Source organism: Lampris incognitus, chromosome 5 (genome assembly GCF_029633865.1).
Source record: "Lampris incognitus isolate fLamInc1 chromosome 5, fLamInc1.hap2, whole genome shotgun sequence".
Classification (NCBI taxonomy): domain Eukaryota; kingdom Metazoa; phylum Chordata; class Actinopteri; order Lampriformes; family Lampridae; genus Lampris; species Lampris incognitus.
The window spans coordinates 25,205,307-25,225,113 of record NC_079215.1 but is presented as its reverse complement, the minus strand read 5'-3'; the positions used below and the strand labels follow the sequence as shown (position 1 = coordinate 25,225,113).

Here is a 19,807-nt window from a genome sequence, read left to right as displayed (position 1 = left end):
GGCCTTGGCTACAAGGGTGTTTGTTTTTTGATGTGCTGGGCATTTGATAATGACAACTGCTACAGGTAAATGCATTGCATCTAGCAGTTGTGCGATTGCTTCCCCATGAGTAATAACTGTGCCATCCGCTCTTAGAAAACCTCTTTGTTTCCACATTGTACCATACACATGACACACACCATGGGCATAGGCCGAGTCAGTATAGATGTTGACCCGCTTGCCAGCTGCCAGTTTACATGCAGCAGTCAAAACTTTGATTTCTGCCAACTGAGCAGAACATGACTGAACAACTTTCGTTGTCTGTACTGTCGAGAAGGACGTGCCATTGTCGTTTAACTGAGCGATGCCGTACTCAGCATAGTTACCTTTCTTGTCCCTGTAACATGAGCCATCAACAAACAATGTAAGTTCTGGTATTAGCTGACTGTGCAGATCATCCCGTGCTTTCAGAAAAGCAGTGGTTTGCTCTATACAATCATGTGACGTGCCATTCACAGGCAAAACCATTCTGGCTGCCCGATTAACGGTATTGCACCACTGGATGATAAGTTCGGGTGCCAACACTATCACCTCATAGTCAGTTTTCCTGGTGTGATGTAGAACAGTGTGAATAATGCATCTAGCTGATGGGAGGTATACAGGGTTACCCAGTGTCCCATCGTTAACGTGGAGGCTTTCTGGTATGCAAATGCAGCCGCTGCCAGCCCCTGATAACAGGGTGGCATACCTTGTGCCGCTGTGTCCATCTTTGTGCTGTGATAGGCCAATGTTTTTTGGTTTTTTTCCTGTGGGAGTGTCTTGCAGCAGTACTGCATTAATGACACCTGCACATTCTGAAACATATAGATGGAATAGTTTGCTAAAATCTGGATTACCCAATGCTGGGACGGTTTGCAGGTCACCTTTTAACGCTTGAAAAGCCCCTTCAGCCTCCTCGGTCCATTGCAATGGTGCCGCATTATTTGCTTGGCCTGCTGCCTTAATTATTGTGCATAACGGCGATATTTTGAGTGCAAAGTCACAGAGCCACTGTCTACTGTACCCTGCCATACCCAGAAAGGAGAGCATCTGTCCCACTGTTTGTGTTCTAGGGGCTTTGACGATAGAGTCAACTTGTGAGGGTGCAATTCACCTTGTATCCCCACCCAATTGTCTGCCTAGATACTTAACTTCTTGTCGGCAGAACTGCAATTTGTCTTTGCTAACTTTGTGCCCCCTGGTTGCTAGAGCTGTCAGTACTGCAACTGAATCTACCTCACACTGTTCTTTTGTGGGACTACAAATCCAGTAGATCGCCCATATACTGGATCAGAATGCTTGGTATGCCTAGATGCTGCAAATCCTGTTTCAACACTCTGTTGAACACTGATGAAGTTTTACAATAACCTTGTGGCATTCTGGTGTATATGTATTGCTGGGCTTGATATGTGAATGCAAAAAGGTACTGTGAGTCTGGATGCAGAGGTACACTGAAAGAGGCTGAGCATAGATCAATTACTGTGTACGACCATGTCCCTGGTGGAATATTGGAAAGCAGTGTATGTGGGTTTGGAACAACTGGTGTCTCTGCATTGACGATGGTGTTAACAGCTCTCAGATCCTGTACCAGCCTATAGTCATTCGCGTTTGGCTTTTTGATTGGAAAAATTTGTGTATTGCATGGGCTTCTACTTCTTACAACACTCCTGCTTGCAGTAGGCCTTCGATTGTGGGTCTATTGCCTGCTGCCGAAGGGGATATTGCCTTTGATATTATATTAATTCCTTGTTTCAGTGTTATGCGCACTGGCTGCACTGATTAATAGACCCCACATCAGTTTTATGTTTAGACCACACTACCTCTGGTACCAGTCAGAGTAGGATTTCCTGGTCTGTTGTGAGAGGCATCACTGATGGTGTTCTTTTCTTTACTAGAACCTTTTCAGCCAGTCCTTGATCATATGCTGTAATAGATATTTTCATGAGCTGTTCGTCAGGAGAGAGATGAATGTGTTTATTTGCTGTTGGTTTCTATTCCTGAATATGCAAGGCTGCCGTAACCATTGGTCCTAGCTCATGTGATTCATGGCCCTCTGCTATCAATGGCGTCACATGAGTTGTGGAATTCCCAACTTGGAACCACTGCTGCATGAGAGGAGGCAGGGTTACTGTGGATGCCACGCCCTGTGGACCAGTGTAAATGTTTTGACTTGTGATCTGACATTGCTGCCTGTTAACCAGCTCATCCCAGAGTCTCTCATAGTCTGTTTGTGTTTGATGTTCATCAAACATTAGGGTGCAGTGCAGTGGTAGTTAGGGTTCCATGGCTTTACCCAACTGAGCACTTATCCACGGTCCCCATGTCATCCATTGTTGTTTCAACATTGGTTCTTGAGGTGTCAAATGCAACCAACATGCCATTGGTTGCACTAGTTTGGTGTCTTCTTGCGATGACAACACAGACATCATACTATCTGGTGGATCTTCGGGAAAATCCACATAGAGATCATCTTGTGTACACATGATGTTGGCTTTCAATGAAAATAATATGTCTCTTCCTAATAGGTTGACTGGTGTTTGAGATGAATAGAGTAGGGATGCAACAACAGTTTTCCCCACAATCAGCGTCGGAATAGGCTGTGTTAATGGTATCACTTGTGTTTTCCCCAGAGAAACCGACAGTCTTAACAGATGAAATAGAGAGGGGGAGGCCACAACCTTTCTTTCCAACGCATGAATATGTTGCCTCAGTGTCCACTATAAACTGATGTTCCTGCTGGTTGATTACTATTGGTATGGTGGGTTCATCTTGTGCTTGTGTTGACAGCATTGGTGGCATCACTTCCCCCTTTGGCCTCTCTGTGCACCCCCATTGCTGCCAATCCGTGGCCGGACCCGTCCATGGGCTGGTAGGACAGACATCTTTACAATGGCCAACTTGACTGCATCCCCAACACACCATCCCATCAGACCGATGTCTGCGGTCCCTGGTTGGGGTACTGAGGTGGCTGTCCGTATGGTGGAGCCCTCCAATTTCCACATGTCAAGCCATCTCTTCTTGTGTATTGCCCTCTACCCAGTTGTGGTCAGTAACCACCTCCTGCTTGGTTGACATACATATGTATGGGTGGCACTGGTTGGGGTCCTGCATTTGATGGAGTCACTACATCAATGCTGGCTGGAATTGGTGTTTGCGGCACTTGTGCTGGAGCCGTGACTGGAGCTGGAGCCTGTGTTTCAACCGTCATAACTGGAGCCTGAACCTTTCCTTTGTCTTTTTTTAATTTAGATAAATCTCCTAACTGTAGTTGGATGAGCTTGTTTGCCAACTGTTTTCTCTGTTCATCTGCGTCTTTCTTCACTTTCCTGTAGCGATCAACATAATGCACTAGATGCTCAGAGAATACTGGCCACTCCATTTTCATTTGCCCCACAACTCCATCCAGATGTTTCTGTACAGGTTGAGGCATTGCTTTTTTGACCATCAATTTAATTATGCTTTGCATGGCTGCATTCTCATTCCACACACATCCCGTCTCCTCCTTCCATTTTCTTTGAAATGTGTGCAGGAATTTCTCCCCACACTCATCTTCTTTCAGCACTTCTCCTTTCAGTTTTGAAGGATTCATTTTATTCTGGATACTGTTGTCGAAGTACTGCCCGCATTCTGTTTCTGTGATTGTTGAACCCCACCCCATCGTGGGCATACCCCTGTATCACTTCTGGTAACTGTGCTGCCGTGAACATCGTTTCAGTTGAGGACTTTCCTGCCACATGCATCAACAGAGCTTTGATGTCCCCTAATGCCAGTCTCACTCCCCCTGTATTCTCTTCCAAGGCAGTGATCCATTTTCCTGCCCCTTCTGTGAGGTCTGGCAATCTTGCTGCAAGCCCAACCATGTCCATGAATGACCATTGGACATACTGGACTCACCCTGCTTTGGCAATCAGGGGCAACATGGGTTGATGTGTTGAGCACATTCTTACCATCTCTCAGCAACATGCCCACCTCATCATGCAGCACTCCCACTTCTCTTTCACCCAGTACCTTTATCATTGTTTCCAGCTTCTTTGTTGCTACTTCTCACTCCTGCCTTATTCTCTCTTCTGCCACTTCTAGCTCCCGTCTTATTCCCTCCTTTTCAAACCAATATTCCGTCAGCCCTCGTCTTGGTATGACATCTTGTAACAGGCTAGCCTTCGATCTGTGCCAATGCTGTCTTTCTCCTAGCCCATCTTTGTCTTCCCATTACTGCGATAAATCTACCATGCTCTTGCACTTCTCATCTCTTCTTCAATCTACCATGCTCTTGCACTTCTCATCTCTTCTCCTTCCGCGGGCCTTTGTCCTACTCCCTATATGCACCCTACCTCTTATTTCCTGATCTGTGTCCGATGCACCTTCTCCCTCACTTTCACTAGCTACATAGCACTATAGCACTATATCTTCTTGCCTTGGGGTCAGAAATTCTGTCTGGTTGAGAACCTGTCTTGGTTAGTTCTTTCCTGTAAATCCTCTAACATTTTGTCATGATATTCTGTTTCCATTTTCTCCACTGCTTTCACAAACTCTTTATACTCCATCTCTCTCCCCACATGAAGAGTCACTTGGCACATAGTATAGTGCATTTCCTGGTACATACGTTGCATCTTTTCGCATGTCCGGTATGTCTTTTGGCCATTCCTGCTTTGTCTGTTCTCTTTCTCTTACCCCTGATTCCAAATCTGCTGCTGTCAGTCATCTTGACTGTTCCTCTCACTGATTCAAGTTCAGTCTGTCCCTTCCTTCACCTTTGTCTTGTTTGCTTGAGTCTTGGCTCACAACTGGGTACTTGCTTGTATTTTGTGGTGCTCTAACTTTTGAATATGACGGAGGGTCTGGCATGGGTCCCAACCACTCTGGTTCTCGCTTTGGCAATGGTTTCATTTTCTTCTTCTCCTGCTTTTCCTGATTCTCATTCAATGCACTTCTTATTTTTCTGCTTGTCTGCCTGTACCGTTCTCCCTCCTTCTTAACCAACCTAACACTTCTCTTTCCTTTGCCCTTTTTCCGTCCTGCTTGTCTCCAGTATCTTGGCTTTTGTGGCATTTGATACTAGCTTCTACCTCCTCACAGCAGGCAAGATCAAAAGTGCCCTCTCTTGGCCATTGTGATGCCCCTTTAGTTCTCTTGTTCCACTTTGTCATGTATTGCTCAATTTGTTTCTCACCTTCTGGATGGTGTTTTATCACCACCTCCTTTGGGGTGATTTTTACTGTGCCCCTCGCTGCCTTTTGGATTTTACTCTTATTTGCTCCCATGTAGCCCTGTCTTGCGCTACTTGCTAGTGACCTGGGGATTTCTGGCTCTTCGTCTGATTCCCATGTCCTGACCAACACTATTATCTTTTCTGCTGTGACTCCAATCTTATTACTATTACTTATTACTTACTACTTACTATTGTGAAAATCTAGCGTGAAGTCCTGTGAGCGGTCAGGTCTTTTCCTCCTAGTGATGTCTCCCCACTTTCCTGTTTCCCTCTTAACTGTCTTAGGGACTATGCTGATTACCAGCCTGGGGTTCACCAACTGTCTGTTTGGACCATCTATTGTGTATCCCTCAGGGACACCAAAAAAGAAATTCAATGGGAGAGTTGCCTCCTCCTCTGGGTTCTGGCAAAGGCATTCTAATATTTTCCACAATGTTCCTACTGTCCACAATTGTCGCAAAATTTTCCCACTGTATGTCGGAATTCAGTTTGAATCCGTTTAAATTAACCCAACGGATGTTCTGCCACAGTTTCAACCTAATTAAGAATTCGTCTGGCCAATCCTCTTCCCCTTTTGAATTTTTGAATGTGCGTTCTAACCAAAAGTGTGTTCTAATCCCTTGAGTTTCTATATCTCCCATCTATATTTGATTATCCACCGAATTGCTGCTACACACACTACCATAACTGCACTGGTAATGATCGCTGCCTAGGCGTTCATTTTGTGACGTATTACTTCCGTCGAGGGGGAAGTTCCGGTTTTATTGTGGTATTGGGTAGATGCTCGTGTGAACCGTCATTGCCAATTTTTGTAATAATCCGCTTTGCGGTGCTGGAACCATGACCTGTATCACAACAATGTCTGTCCTCAATAAAACTACAGCTGCGGTATGAAGGTTTTTGTCTGGTGTTCATCTGTTCCACTCTATTGACTCCGCAGTGATCACCCCAATCTCTACAAATGGTGCCCGAACAGGGACCCCAGAGCAGTGGAAGAAGGCAGCCCGGTCCGATCGGTCCCATCTTCCCCCACACCACGTTGGTAGCCGTGCACATCCGCGCCGTCAACCCGGGAAAGCGACATCAAAAGGATGCACCGTGGGAAGACAAGCTGGTGCCACCTACCTAAACATAATTGCAGACCAGGCACACCCCTTCATGGCAGCGCCCCCCCCCCCGGCAGGACAACGCGCCCCCAACACCGCACACACTGCTCGCAAATGGTCCGAGAAACATGATAAAGTGTGCAAGGTGCCACCCTGGCAGGCGTTTACTTTAACACTTAGAAAGACAGGCTAACCCCCCCCCCCCAAAGTATCTGTTTCACACTAGCAGCCCTCTACCCCTGCACCACAATTTTCAATCCCCGACATGATGCCAATGAGATGACCTTGAACTCATCTGTGCACCAGTCTCAGCTGCTCCCAGATAGATTTGATGGCGATACCGGCATGCCATCAGAAGATTGGCTTCAAGCGGTGGCCCTGTATAAGGAAGCTTGTGGCCTGTCTGACGCCCAGCTATTTGTGGAGATGCCAAGATTTTTGGTAAAGGAACCAAAGAAGTGGTTCACAGCTATGCGACCACACCTGTCGTCCTGGACTCAGTTCTCTGACCTTTTTCGCAAGGCCTTCCTTCCTTCGGATAACCAGGAAATGATATGGGGAGGTATTCTAGATAGCTTTCAGAGGCCTGACGAACCCTTTCCAACTTTTGTGACACACCTGGTGGGGTAGTTCAAACGTTTGAAACAGCTACCACCTGTGTCTAAACAGATTGAGATTTTACGCCAGCATGTGTCAGACCAATACAGACTTGCCCTCTATGGGTCCACTCTAGAGTCAATTTCTGACCTGCTACTCAAAAGCTCATGAATTGCACTCGGCTTTAGGCCCAATGTCTTCAGTAAGGCCCAAACCCAGTCCCTGAGTCTCATCACATCAAAGACTGTACTGTTTTAAATGCGTGACCCTAGGAGTGACCACTCATAACTGCATGAATTGCAGACAAGAGCAGTGTGGGTTAAGGATAGAGCCAAATCAAATGGCCTTCACTGTTCGTGAGCCTGAGAGGACCCCTGCCCTCGATGTGAGTGATGATGGGACAAAAACTCAATTGGACCCAGGGGCCCGGCCACGCAGATACAAAAAATACAATCACAACAATATAAATGGGTCTAACATTAACAGCGGCAGAGACCTTTCTGATAGTAGCCCCACAGTCAAACTTGTGCAGCACAAACCTGCAAGCCTGAGTCAGCCTATCAAAACACAGGTTCTGGTTGAAGACATCCCTCTGGTAGCCATAATGAATTTGGGAGCCAATATTTCAGCAGTGCACCTCTCAATCCTGGTGGAATGTGGAATATCAGAAGACCGGGTGAGACCTTGGGACTTTAACCCTGTAGAGCTAGCTGTCTGACTGGCAGTTATCCCTGATCTGTCCTGCCCCATCCTTTTGGGGACTGATTTCATGATACCAGCCGACGTACATATGCACCCAGCCATGGGGAGAGTATGGCTAGGTGAAAACAGTATGTCAGCTCCAAAGCTAACTGATGAGGAGCTGAGAGACTTAGATGGTTATATTGCATTCCTGAGCCATGGTGAACTAATGGTGGGCATTTGTGACAAAGTGGTGGACGCTGCCCTATCTGAGAAGGGGAAAACAGAGCTCTCGCAATGTCTTGAAGAGTTCTCTCACTGTTTGACAGTAGACTGGGCCACACCTCTCTGGCTGAACACACTGTGGATACAGGCCCAGCTAAGCCAGTGTGCCTACCATCCTACCGCACTTCCCCGAAGAAAAGGAGAATAATTGGAGAGCAAGTCTCCAAGATGCTGGCTGATGGTGTTATCGAGCCTGCTAATGGGCCGTGGGCATCTCCTGTTGTCATCGTAGACAGGAGTCACGAAAACACCGAACCACACTTTTTCGTGGACTACAGAAGAGTGAACAAGGCCACTGTCAAAGACTCATATCCTCTCCCTAGAGTGGATGAGTCGCGGGACTTTCTAGCTCAGGGGAAGTACATCTCAACTCTGGACCACGCACGAGGATACTGGCAAGTGGCCATCGCCCCTGAGTCTTGCCCCAAAACCACCTTCGTCTGTCACATGGGCTTATATCAATTTAAGGTGATGCCATTCGGTCTATCGAACACCCCTGTGACATTTCAGAGACTGATGAACGCAGTCCTAGCTGGTCTGACCTACAAATGTTGTGTGGTCTACCTGGATGATATAGTCATTGCTTCACCTACCTTCTCACAACACCTGGAGGACCTCAACAAAGTCTTCACTCACCTGGCAGATGCTGGGTTGTCTTTGAAGTTTTCAAAGTGTAACTTCTGGAAACCCTCCCTCTGGTACCTGGGCTACGTTGTCACTCAGGAAGGCCTAAGCCCGGATGAGAACAAGGTCAGTGCCATCAAAGACTTCCCAAGGCCCCATACAGTCAAACAATTCCTTGGCATGACTGGCTGCTACCATAGATTCATCCAGTGCTATGCGAAGGTTGCGGAACCCCTCATTGCACTGACAAGGGAAGGGACCCCATTCAAGTGGTCTAGTGACTGCCAGCTGGCCCTAGATGACCTCAAGTGAAAGTTGTGTACGGCGCCAGTCTTGGGTTCTCCCAAACTTTGAGAAACCGTTTGCCGTTCACACAGATGCATGCGATGTTGGTTTGGGTGCAGCTTTTATCCAGACTGATGAAAGTTTCCGGCCCTACATTGAGGGGACCCATGTGACAGTAGTGACAGACAACAGTCTGCGATGGCTGACGTCATGGCCGACCCCATCAGGTTGGCCAGCCCGGTGGTACCTTCGACTTCAAGACCTTGATTTCGAAGTTATCCACAAACCCGGAGCAGCAAACTCTCTCCTCGATGCACTGTCCCCGCAACCCAGTCTCACCCCATGAGGTGGTTGACTTACTCCCCAGCTATGCCACAGTAGGATTCCTGAACCTCAGGAGCCAACCCCTGTTGGTGCTGACTGACAAGAAGCAGTTGCATACCCTACAGACCACTGACACTACCATCAGTTCACTACATGGTATCCTGGAGAGTTGCGCCTGTGTTGATTCGTCTGAATTCTGTCTTCAGGATGGCCTTGTCTACTTCAGAGACAAGTGATCCTCATGTCGTCTACATCCCTATAATGATTTCCATCTATATGTGCCCACCTCACTCCGTGGCACCCTGCTGGAATAATTTCATGACCACCCTACGGCAGGTCATCTTGGGATCACAAAGACCCAGGGCCGCCTCCAAAAACGGGTGTACTGGCCTGGCATGAGAGGTGATGTTAAGAGATACGTGCTGACTTCTACGACATGTCAGTTCAGCAAGCCATCAAACTGTAAGCCTGGAGGATTCCTACAACCAGTGATGGCTTCTTTCCCTTGGGAGTTCGACTTTGTGGGGCCCCTGCCAAGGTCTTCAAGGGGCAATGAATACATTCTAGTCTTCGTAGACTATTTCACTAAGTGGGTTGAGATCTGCCCAGTGCGGGAAGCGTCTGCTCATGTGGCTGTCGATAAGGTCCTTTCTGAGGTCTTCACCAGACATGGCGCACCAAAACACCTGGTGTCGGATAGGGGTGTCCAGTTCGTCAACGACATTTTCGAATCAGTCGTTGCGGCACTGGGGACTGTCCACAGGCTGACTACAGCCTACCACCTGCAATCCAACCAAACTGAGAGAGTGAATCGGATGATAAAGACCACAATCAGAGCTTATGTTGGATCTAAATACAGGGAGTGGGACCGTCAACTTTCACTTATCTCATTTGCACTGAGAACGGCTCCTCATCAGAGCATGGGTAATTCACCTGCCTTCCTCCTGTACGGCAGGGATCTCAAAATGCCACTAAACCTGTAGATGCAACCTGAGCTGGAACCTGTTCCAGAGACTATGGAAGTCTACAAGTCTGATCTGTCTGTTGCTCTGCGGGATGCGTATGATCATGTGCGCCAGTCTTTGACAGCCAGTCATGAAACACAGCAGTGTCACTGTGACAAGAAAAGGAGACAGGTGACATTCGAGATTGGAGACTTGGTTCAGCTGAGAACTCATCCACACTCTGACGCATCTGCCGGCTTTACTGCCAAATTGGCCCCCTTGTACAAGGGTCCCTACAGGGTTGATCAAGTGATGTCAGACTTGAATTACAAGTTGTCTAGGGTCTCAGACAATTCCAACACTGGAGTTCATCAAGTGTCCAACTTCCTACCCTTCTTCACTTGGGGAGGTGATGCACAATCCCCATAAAATTCTTCTCCAACAGCAGCAGAGACTGACCGTGGTGAGTCGGACGGCTGGAGAAATGATGAGGAGGGGGAATACAGGTTTAACTTCCTCTTTGGCAATGGGGAAGACATTGGCCCTCCGGTTGGGGAAAGTGAGGAGCCCCCGGCAATGCCGGAACAGTCAGGGAGCCTTGGTGCCTCACCAGTGGAGACGTATCTGGAGGAACGTACACTGTTGACTTCACTGACTCACGCTCACTCCTCCTAATACTCATTGCTCAGAAGTTTGATTTGTGAGTTGAGGGCGTTTTCTTTTGTGTTTTTACTGGGGTTCACTGTCTTTTGTTTTGTTCTAATTAAGGACCTGTTTTCACACAAGGGGTTTCATCTAACCACGAGTTTTTTTTGTTTTGTTTTTTGTTTGTTTTTTTTGTCTGGTGCTCAGCCGACTAAGTTTAAAGTGTGAGCAATTTCAGCATTTTTACTGTGCTGTTTTCTTTGAAATTTTTGTTATAAGCCTTTAAAGAGGAAAAAACCTTTAGCTGTATGTATACCTGCAGAGTGTTGAATATGGGGATACTGGTTTTGAGCTTTGTGCTGTGGAAGTGTTTTATTTTCATCAAAACACTAAATTTAGTCTAGGCATTTGAGTCCCTCCTGTCTAGTGAAGCCCAAGGACGGCCCTTGTTTTAAGGGGGGGTATGTAATGATCACTGCCTAGGCGTTCATTTTGTGACGTATTACTTCCGTTGAGGGGGAAGTTCTGGTTTTATTGTGGTATTGGGTAGACGCTCATGTGAACCGTCGTCACCAGTTTTTGTAATAATCTGCTTTTTGGTGCTGGAACCATGACCTCTATCACAACAATGTCTGTCCTCAATAAAAATAAAGCTGAGGTATGAAGATTTTTGTCTGGTGTTCATCCATTCCACTCTATTGATCGGCACAGATCACCCCAATCTCTACACTATTGTTTGTATTTTGTTCCTCCCTCTTGATTTTTCCAATATCGCCCCCCAAATTAGCCTAAATTCATTCTTCACTCTTGTGACAGAAATAACCCCTATCCCACAATCTTCCCTCTCATGTGCTACTATTTTTGTTTTATGACTCCAAATGTAGGCTGACACTTTTTCCTTATCCCAATTTAGTGTTTCAAATATCCAATTAGTCAGCTGGTTCAACACATAAGACTCACTTTCCATTCATACAATTGCTAGCACATTCACTCTACATGCACTCTGTTCTCAGTACTCCTCAGATTTCTGGCCAGTGTCATTAGTACTCCTAGTACCTACTTGATTCACTTCCTTGACACAAATAGAGCAGTATTTCTGCAGTTTATTCTTCTTTACAAACAAACATTTATTCACAAACAGAACACAAAAGTCACTTTTCCACACAGACTTAGGACAACACAACCCTGTTCTCCCTCTATTCTTCCTATCTCTGCCTGCACTGCTCCAAGGCCAAATGTATCATTACTGTATGCTCAGCTCTTGCCCAGTCGCTCTTAAATTTTAGTTTCCCACACGTGAATTTGGGCTGACTCACATACACACACATCAAGTCCAACATTATTCTGCTTATTAAACAACTACCTTCCCATTCAGGCCTCTTTCTGTCACACAAAAAGAGCGGTATCTAAAAGAGCTATATTCTCTGGTCTATACCACCTACCCGTTCAATCCTGGTTAGGGAATTATGCCTTCCAACACAGAGAGAGCAGTTCGCTCGAATCCCAATCAGGGCCACCCCAACAAAGAGAGAACGGTGCCCATAGGGGTATTTTCTTAGTAATTTGTCTGCCCACTCGATCCCAGTCAGGGAACCTCACTTCCCCGACTCAGAGAGAGCAGTGTCCACAGGGGGTTACACTGGCTAAAAGCATATATCTACAGTTTTCCACACACACAAGAAAACACAAGACAACACAACATAACACAGCCAATCTATCCTCTCTGATGTTACTGCCAGTAATATTTCAAGGCCAAATGTATCGGTCCTCCAGCAAACAGCACAGAGAACCACCCAACTATCATCACCTTCATCACATGCTCAGTCATCTATCTCTTCCCCCCCGTTCACATGAACTTGCTCTGGCCTTGCCTATCTCTTCCCCTCATGCTCACACTATCACATCTGACTCTTTAACAACTTTAGCCAATTTTTAGCAATTTTAGGTTCTTTTAGAGGAGAGGCCAAGAATGCTTTAATCTGGGCAGTCACACACTGCTTCTCAGAAACAACCAGTAATGCACATTTTGTAAATTGGCTCTGCTTTCTCTTTTTTGCTGGGCCCTGCTGTTTTGAGCTACAGCCCTCGCTGTCCAGATGTCCAACCTCTCCTGGCTGGCTCGCCATTTCAATGGGGAGAATTTCTTCTCAACACACTGTTATTCAAAGTCAATCAATTGAAGTCCAAGAGTCAATCAATCAATGTCCAATACTTACAAGTCTGATGTGAGTAGGTTTTGTGAGGTTTATTGTTAATGATTCTCAAAAGGGTACAACAATATACTGAGCTGGTCCATGGAACAACTGAAGCAACCTGTCCAAAGCAGTGTAGCTTAACCCCACCTACTGTGGAGCTTAACCTTAGACCACACCTTTGACTCCAGATCACATCCCACTATAGACCGTTATTTTTTTATCGAGACATTGTTTTGGTTTCCAGACTCTAGTGGTGTCTCAATCTTTTTAGGCAATGTGGCCTAATGTGGCCTTTTATAGAGACTGCCATCTAGTGGTATTGACCATGTTTTACTCCATTATTTCCACAGTTCTTCCATATCTTAATAAAAATAATTGATTGCCTGCAATAATTACCAGTCCAGCATTTGATTCTTGGTTAATAAAAATAATCATACATTTTATACAAATAAACCTATTGATTGTGAATGCTTAAAACAAATTATTTCCCACACTATGTCAGTCTGTCCATTTGTATAAAGCATACATATACGCATTGAAAATGTGCACATCCATCCAACCATCCATTATTCGAACCGCTTATCCTGCTCTCAGGGTCGCAGGGATGCTGGAGCCTATCCCACCAGTCATTGGGCAGCAGGCGGGGAGACACCCTGGGGGCGCAATGGTTAGCGCGGTCACCTCACAGCAAGAAAAGTCCTGGGTTCGAGCCCCGGGGTAGTCCAACCTAGGGGGTCGTCCCGGGTCATCCTTTGTGTGGAGTTTGCATGTTCTCCCCGTGTCTGCGTGGGTTTCCTCCAGGGGCTCTGGTTTCCTCCCACAGTCCAAACATGCACATACACACTGAAAATTTTCACACCCCACCACCTTTACACACAGCGTGATAGGCTACTTGTGTGTGTGTGTGTGTGTCTGTAAAATGATTTCAGTTCGCCCGAAAGTTGTTTCAGTGTAACAGGAAGGCATACTGATGGCGCGCAGTGGATCACCAAGTTCATTGGATAAAGAAAAAAAAATCTTCATGGACTAGCAATGGCAGGCAGCCAGTCACAAGACAGTTAATGAGGTCTGTTGAACAAAGAAGCCTCCTCAAAATACTGATAGCCTCCTCTGACTGACTGCTACGGTCCACGAAGACTTTTTTTTCTCCAATGAACTTGGTGGTCCACCGCACGCCATTAGTGTGCTTTCCTGTTACACTGAAACAACTTCCAGGTGCACTGAAATTATTTTACACACACACACACACACACACACACACTGAAACAAGCAGCCTATATCCCGCCGAAGGTGTTGGGGTGTGAAAATGTTCAGTGTATGTGTATGTTTTCAGTTCTTATGTGTATATTTTCAGTGCATGTGTGCACACTGTAAGCTGGGTTTCCATTAACCTGCTTAATGCGCAATTAGAAATTGCGAACTAATGGAAACACGTGAATCTCTGAAAAAAAATCTCAAATATTGCAAAAAAATAAAAAAGTTTATATGCTTGCAGGAGGTGGTTTTTCAGATGATTCGACAAAGCAACATTTGCAAAACTGAAATGGAAACGCATTTTTTACATTTAAGTCAAGGTAGACAGTTTGATAGCTATGAGCATCTTGGTTGGAACTGGCTCCCTCAGGCATGATACGGCAGGCACCAAGAGGGGTCCTATTGCTGCATAACTAATCAAATGTTAAGCGGGCCGTTCTGAAGTTTTGGATCCACAGGACCTCTGTAAAATCATTGCAGACGATGACCAACCACCCTTAAATCCGATACTTGGCCATTGCCAGGTATAAGGGGTTTGCCTTTCTGTCACTGCGTGCATCACATGCCCTTGTCACCTTCGATTAAACACTACCACGGCTATTGCGGTGCATGCAACAGAAATCACCTTGCCAACACTTATTAGGTCTTGGAGAGCTGTCGCCATATCACGAGAGGAGAAAACCCAGCTTTAATCGCCTAACATCACTCAATGGAAACACAGATCATTCACAATTGTGTTTTGTCCGTCCATTATCCAAGCCGCTTATCCGAATTCGGGTCGCGGGATGCTGGAGCCTATCCCAGCAGTCATTGGGCGACAGGCGGGGAGACACCCTGGACAGGCCACCAGTCCATCACAGGGCCGACACTTTCACACCTAGGGACAATTTTTACAAAATTACATTACAATTATAAAATTACATTGTATAAATCGCTTTGGAATATAAGTCTCAAGACCAGCCAGACGAGTAAAAAAAAAAAAAAAAAGAAAAGAAAACTCCCCAAAAAAAACCCCAGCGATTTATAGTCCGGAAAATACCGTAGCCCTTTTCCTTTTTTGGTTGTCTAACCCTGAACAGAAGGATATCACATCATAAAATTTGGTAAATCAGATCTAGCTCTCTTAAGACGCAGCCATGTCCAAGAATGAATGTGATCAACTAGAAACAAATCCACAGTAAAAAAAAAAAAAGAAGACAAATTGTGCTGTTTCAGCAGGTGTGCCCAAAAAGGCATCACCCTCACACCTTCCCACTGCCTCAATAAGGCAGATTAATGATATTCTGAATGATTTTTATGCTAACGTCCCCACACCTACAGGCAAGTTTTATCTGGCAGAATACATTGTCACAGCCCTTCCAAGCAAAAGAGAATTGATATATTTACTTTTTTAAAAACACACTTGTGTTTTGTCGACCTCTTTTGAAAAAAATCGCTTCTATTTTGCACAAAACTGCAATGGAAACGCGCCTACAGTGAATATCCATGTATTTAAATGTTTTCACCCTAATCGGCCTCCCATACGTGGGCGTTATTGTGTACATCACCAGCACTGTCCTCTTCTCTTTCCATCCAGAGTGGTATCAGTGCGGGGGTGAGGAACACGCTTTGTCAGACAGCTTTGGACATCGTCAACCAGTTCACCACCACACAGGCCAGCCGGGAGATCAAACAGCTGCTGAGAGGTGAGGGGTTTTGCATGCACACATGCATGCACTCTCGCTGTCACACGCAAAACACACACACACACACACACACACACACACACACACACACACACACACACACACACACACACACACACACACACAGGAAAAGGCACATATATCCAAATTCAAGTGCATGAGAACATAAGTAGATTAGGAAATCCATAAGGAGCAGGTGCTATGGAGAATTTTTTATAACTTTTGTAAACATAATCTGCAGAGAACTGTCCACACTTTTCCTTAAATCTGTACTTTGAAAGGTAACAAATACAAATTGATATTAGCCCATTTTTAAAACAAAGGTTTGCAGAAAAAAACTGATTTGATCACATTCGTCAATCTTTTGTAACATTTATTTGTAGATAAATTCTACATAGAAGCTGATGTTTTTGCATTTGTGCAACACATTTCCACCGTTTGACATTTCAGAGTCATACTCTGCACTTTTGTGAATTTTGACCATTTCCTGCTACAGCGGCTCTGTAAATGGACATAAATACGAATGATGAACAAGGAGTATAGATGAAGATATTGCTTATATAGATTTGTTGCACCAGGGAATGGACAAAATTTGCAAATGCAGAGAGGGTAAATTGAAATGCTGAACAGTGACAATGTGATAAACAAATGTGAAATGATGCGTCTAAAATGCTTCCACAAATGAATGTATGATGCTCTGTAAATATGAAATCATTCTTTTGACATAGCTGTTTGCACTCAGAACCATTCTCCTGCTGTTATTACAGGGTTGTTTTTTGTTTTCTTTTTTTTTTTTTTTTTTACAATTGCCAACAATAATTTTTCAATTCCAAATTCACTTTTTCAGAACTCTTCTCCTTAGTCGGCACAGCAGCACTGCTTGTGGACCAAACCACAAATGATTGTTTCCATTGCTTGTGTAGCCCCTCGTCTCTGGTCTGTGTGTTGTGCAGCAGCAAATGACTCGTCAGGCTGCAGCAGTAAATGACTCATCAAGCGTCGGACTCGTCAAGCACGTGTTTTTATTGCGTCCGTCAGTCAACGTCTATTGGAACCGGGTGTCAATATCCGTGCATGCTGACGGAACCCTTGAGCAACAAGAGATGAGCCTCCTGCGTCCTTTACTCCACCGTGGCCAAGAGAACTCTGAGCGGCCTGGTAGCTCAGGGTGCTATCTAGTTTTCCTTGGCGTTTCCTCGTTAAAAATGTTCTATGATTCCTATTGGTTAGCTTTGTTAGCTAATGGTGGCCTACTGTCCGTTCACTCTGCCAATAAATGCACTGTATAGTTTACTGTGCTACTTAATTAGCTAGCGTTACACAAAACTCCCGTGTCGGATTCATCTGCTGCTCATGAAACACGCAAACATCATCCCGTCGCAGAATGTCTAGTTGACAGTCCAGGAAATAGTCCACAGATTGGTATGAACGTTACTTGAAACTTCTGGCATTACTTTTTCAAAGAAGCCAATGCATTTCTCCAAACTCACTTCCTTAACCCCCTCGCACACTGGCGCTCTCCCCCTCTCGCTCGCCCGATCGCGAGAAAAAGCACGAGTGGTGTTACAGATACCGGCTGGTACCCGTGGAGACAGAATATAACCTTTGTTTTAAACAGATAAAAGTCGAGAGACAGGAGACGTTAGTGTTTGCATCAATCAGGCTGTTCTCTGTCTTTATTAAACATTTAAACAAACATTTATAATTATAATGGAACCAGCCTACTTATTTAAAACAAAATCAAAACACAATAATAGAAGAATTGCAGGTATGTAACCACAGGCAAAAACTTTAAATTCACATTCTCAGTTCAGACATAGTACCCCCACAAATCACCCTTCTGAACGTGGCTATTGTGAATCAATCAAGTGTAAACAAAGGTTATTGAACTGAATCTGATGACATGTAAGCTAATAAACATTCAAAAAACTTCTGACATTACGTTTTCCATGTGTATGTAACATAACTTATTTTCCACTGTTTTCTGAAAATAAAAGGTTTCAAGGAGCCATAAAAATAAGAAAAGGAAATACAGACGGTGCGAACGCCATTTCCTCGCTGGCCTACTGTCTTTCAGGCTAGCTTCCATCCATATTGGACGGAGGGAAACGTCCATCGATATGTTTGCTACATCAGTAAACACGTATTTTTTCAACTCAATACGACATCAAATTCGAGATTAATACAGTTAAACATGTTAAATCTACATTTAGTGCACTGAATGAGCGTAATATACACCACTAACCTGTTTTAAACAGATAAAAGTAGACGTTAGTGTTCACATCAATCAGGCTGTTCTCTCTGAAGAACGGAAGCTTGGCTGGCCCAACTTTACGAACTAGCGCTACTGTTTACTCAGAGCTCCCCCTTGTGGCGGACGTAGGAAGAATAGTTTCACAGTTATCCGGTGCACACAAACAAAAACACATCACTAATTTTAAACACAAAATGTGACCATACATTTGTGTGTGTCACAGTGGCATTTTGTGATTACAGCCAGTGCCAACCAACACCACAAGATAATGCCAGGAATACAACAAAACGTCTATACAGTTAAAGGTCACTAACATTGCTCCCTTGGGAACAACAACACAACATTTTGACGATTTCAATGTATCAACATGCGGGTACTTTCACTCCCACTACACTTGGTCACAAAAAGCATTCAATGAACACAGTTTTCAAAGTTTTTGAATTCATTTCTCACTCAATCTCAATCGATCAGCAAAACTATGTATTTCTACAGTCCACTTTTGCATGTGTGTACGTATATACTGTATTTCAAAACGGATGCACTTATGTTCAAAATGCTAACGTGAGATTCAGTGATAGCAATTGGCTGTCACAAATACTATGTATGTTGAAATACATTCAAAAGCCTAAAAACAGTTTTGAGAGTGGTTATAGTTATATAAGTGGACCAATCACAGCTAATTCCCATCTCATTTGGAGACCTGCCTAGGTGTTGAAGGATATTTCAATTTCATGGTCATTCTTTATTTCTACTGTGGATGTACCTGCAGAAAGACATGTAGGTCAGGTGAATCGGCCATACTAAATTGTCCTTAGGTGTGAATGTGTTGGCCCTTTGACGGCCTGGTGGTCTGTCCAGGGTGTCTCGCCGCCTGCCGCCCAATGACTGCTGGGATAGGCTCCAGCATTCCGCGACCCAAATTTAGATAAGCGGCTTGGATAATGGATGGATGGATGGATGTACCCGCTATGTCCTGCTGGGTCAATATGGACCCAGTGAGAGTACAACTGTGTGGTAGCATTCAGTATCGAGGAAGTAGGCCGGGGAAGACTAAAACAAGCATAACTGTACCTATTACTTGTAGTACTTACACATTTCTCCAAACTGAGGTCCATTTTCTGAAAACAACTAACACAACCTTTGAATTAGACCAATTTTCCCAAATAGCCCAAACTCACTTTTTGATCGAAGTTCTGCATTCTTTTCTAATAAAATTCCTATAAAAAAGTATTGACATCAAAACTACAAACGTGTCATCTACTGATTACATATTATACCCAGCTACAGCCAAACAGTTAGAAGAATGTGAAAACACGTTAATCAGAAATTCTAGTCATATATAAACTGAATCAGTAAAGTCTTTTCCATAGGCATGTTTTGGGTTTCTCTTTACTGTTGGGAAAATTGAATTGACTCAATACTAACAATAACAAAAAGACCAAAGAAATTGTTTTGTACTTCTTCAAAGGCTGATATAAAATCGTGCATCTACCAAAATGCTAACTGTGGTAAGCGTCTTCTAGATCGCTGTCATAGGCGGATCATGAGAAAATGGGCCCCTGGGCGCAGACACCCCCCCCTGCAGGGCAGGTACACTGACTTGCATCTAACAGCATAATAACTAAATTTACCTGTACCTCAACAGGATTTACAGCACTTCAAGGGTTAACACCAATTAACACCAACAGCATATTAACCAAG

At 44.7% G+C, this 19,807-nt stretch overlaps 1 protein-coding gene across 1 annotated transcript in view; it reads left to right on the top strand.

The window, feature by feature from the left end:
• The window catches only part of si:dkeyp-9d4.3 (caskin-1), a 55,081-nt gene that overhangs the window by 19,214 nt on the left and 16,060 nt on the right, over positions 1–19,807 (top strand). The window contains exon 8 of the mRNA XM_056280826.1: positions 15,744–15,852. Coding sequence (XP_056136801.1) covers positions 15,744–15,852 — 109 coding nt within the window. The remainder of the gene's footprint in view (positions 1–15,743; positions 15,853–19,807) is intronic.